General features: G+C 30.3%; 1 protein-coding gene across 1 annotated transcript; it reads right to left on the bottom strand.

Annotated features, from left to right (window-relative positions):
* Window positions 1-754: 754 nt before the first annotated feature.
* LOC115035103 (protein IWS1 homolog) lies at window positions 755-3,073 on the bottom strand (the record flags this gene model as incomplete). Its single annotated transcript, XM_029492753.1, has 14 exons — window positions 755-910; window positions 996-1,070; window positions 1,158-1,220; window positions 1,291-1,398; window positions 1,500-1,571; window positions 1,659-1,721; window positions 1,792-1,899; window positions 2,000-2,071; window positions 2,159-2,221; window positions 2,292-2,399; window positions 2,501-2,572; window positions 2,660-2,722; window positions 2,793-2,900; window positions 3,002-3,073. Coding segments are annotated over 14 exons (1,203 nt in total), but the record flags the coding sequence as incomplete, so codon positions are not given.
* Window positions 3,074-3,196: the final 123 nt, after the last annotated feature.

A 3,196-nucleotide genomic window follows, 5' to 3' on the forward strand; every position in this document is an offset into this window, starting at 1 on the left:
TTCAATTTTATCCAACAATATATTTATGTTAAAATTCATTTAAAATCTTTTTTCTTCAGGCGAACCACTAGTTACGAGCCCAGAAGTTAATGAACGACAGAGATTTATGCACAATTTGGACGAAGCAGAATGTTGTAAGCTAAATATTTTAGTATAATAATATTGTTTTAGTCAATGGACAAAAGGTAAAGTTAAATTTCTTTTTAGACAGCCCACCAGTTACGAGGTCACGAAAAATGAACTAACTAATCACAAACATATATTTCAATAAAACATAAAGTACCAAAATCATTCAAATACGTACTATTTTTTTATTATTTAATTTTTTATTTATTTAAGATAATCTCTTTTCATATTTTTTATGAAAATTTTCTAAATCGGTTCCGAGTTGTTGACATACGTTTACCAATTTTTTTATTTTATTTTTTTTGTCTGAAATTGAATAGAAGATGGTTTGAATAATAATATAGAATATATTTTTTATATATAAACAATTACAATTAAAATAACATATAATATTTAACATATATAAGGAACATATTTAAGTGAGATTTATTTTTTTTACATAATTATTTCTTTGATAAATATATCAATAAATTTTTTTCATGTTTCCTTATATTGGATTTTTGTGTTTTTGTTAATTGTTTAGCTTTATATTTTATTGGCCTTAATTGATTATTACCAATTACCTGAGGTGTATAGGGTTTCACATCTTTTAGATGATATGTATGCAACTTGTTTGTTAGAGGGTATTTCACGCCTTCACGGTGACAAAATTTGCATCGCATTCAACTACAATAGCAGCATAATAGGGATAACCAATTGTGGTTACATTAACTGGTGATCCAACGGGAAAAGGATGATCGGACTGTTTTGATGACTGCTCTGCTTCTTGTTCAACAACGGGTATCTGTAAAACATAATGTTCAGGTATTAATATTAATTTATACAAAATTGTCATTTAAAAAAAAAAACCTAATATACAATATACTTACATCATAATCTATCTTTGAGCTGCTCTCCCCCTTGGATGTTGATGACGAGTGTTTTTCTTCTGGTTGAACGGGTATCTGTAAAACATATCATGTAAGTATTAATATTGATTTTTACAAACATTTTATACCTGACCGATAAATATCTAATTTCAATATACTTACGACATTATCTGTCTCTGAGCTCTCGCGTTGGGTTGACTGTTCTGCTTCCTGTTCAACATGAGGCTATAAAACATAATGTTTAAGTATTAATATTGATTTTTACATACATTTTATCTAATTTCAATATACTTACGTCATAATCTATCTTTGAGCTCTCCCCATGGGTTTGTGATTCAACTGGAAAAGGATGATCGGACTGTTTTGATGACAACTGCTCTGCTTGTTGATCAACAACGGGTATCTGTAAAACATAATGTTCAGGTATTAATATTAATTTGTACAAAATTGTCATTTAAAAAAAAAAACCTGAGCTGATAAAAACCTAATATACAATATACTTACGACATTATCTATCTTTGAGCTGCGACCCTTGGATGTTGATGACGAGTGTTTTGCTTCTGGTTGAACGGGTATCTGTAAAACATATCATGTAAGTATTAATATTGATTTTTACAAACATTTTATACCTGACCGATAAATATCTAATTTCAATATACTTACGACATTATCTGTCTCTGAGCTCTCGCGTTGGGTTGACTGTTCTGCTTCCTGTTCAACATGAGGCTATAAAACATAATGTTTAAGTATTAATATTGATTTTTACATACATTTTATCTAATTTCAATATACTTACGTCATAATCTATCTTTGAGCTCTCCCCATGGGTTTGTGATTCAACTGGAAAAGGATGATCGGACTGTTTTGATGACAACTGCTCTGCTTGTTGATCAACAACGGGTATCTGTAAAACATAATGTTCAGGTATTAATATTAATTTGTACAAAATTGTCATTTAAAAAAAAAACCTGAGCTGATAAAAACCTAATATACAATATACTTACGACATTATCTATCTTTGAGCTGCGACCCTTGGATGTTGATGACGAGTGTTTTGCTTCTGGTTGAACGGGTATCTGTAAAACATATCATGTAAGTATTAATATTGATTTTTACAAACATTTTATACCTGACCGATAAATATCTAATTTCAATATACTTACGACATTATCTGTCTCTGAGCTCTCGCGTTGGGTTGACTGTTCTGCTTCCTGTTCAACATGAGGCTATAAAACATAATGTTTAAGTATTAATATTGATTTTTACATACATTTTATCTAATTTCAATATACTTACGTCATAATCTATCTTTGAGCTCTCCCCATGGGTTTGTGATTCAACTGGAAAAGGATGATCGGACTGTTTTGATGACAACTGCTCTGCTTGTTGATCAACAACGGGTATCTGTAAAACATAATGTTCAGGTATTAATATTAATTTGTACAAAATTGTCATTTAAAAAAAAAAACCTGAGCTGATAAAAACCTAATATACAATATACTTACGACATTATCTATCTTTGAGCTGCGACCCTTGGATGTTGATGACGAGTGTTTTGCTTCTGGTTGAACGGGTATCTGTAAAACATATCATGTAAGTATTAATATTGATTTTTACAAACATTTTATACCTGACCGATAAATATCTAATTTCAATATACTTACGACATTATCTGTCTCTGAGCTCTCGCGTTGGGTTGACTGTTCTGCTTCCTGTTCAACATGAGGCTATAAAACATAATGTTTAAGTATTAATATTGATTTTTACATACATTTTATCTAATTTCAATATACTTACGTCATAATCTATCTTTGAGCTCTCCCCATGGGTTTGTGATTCAACTGGAAAAGGATGATCGGACTGTTTTGATGACAACTGCTCTGCTTGTTGATCAACAACGGGTATCTGTAAAACATAATGTTCAGGTATTAATATTAATTTGTACAAAATTGTCATTTAAAAAAAAAAACCTGAGCTGATAAAAACCTAATATACAATATACTTACGACATTATCTATCTTTGAGCTGCGACCCTTGGATGTTGATGACGAGTGTTTTGCTTCTGGTTGAACGGGTATCTGTAAAACATATCATGTAAGTATTAATATTGATTTTTACAAACATTTTATACCTGACCGATAAATATCTAATTTCAATATACTTACGACATTATCTGTCTCTGAGCTCTCGCGTTGGGTTGA

The sequence above is a fragment of the Acyrthosiphon pisum genome, unplaced genomic scaffold (genome assembly GCF_005508785.2).
Source record: "Acyrthosiphon pisum isolate AL4f unplaced genomic scaffold, pea_aphid_22Mar2018_4r6ur Scaffold_9143;HRSCAF=9738, whole genome shotgun sequence".
NCBI lineage: Eukaryota > Metazoa > Arthropoda > Insecta > Hemiptera > Aphididae > Acyrthosiphon > Acyrthosiphon pisum.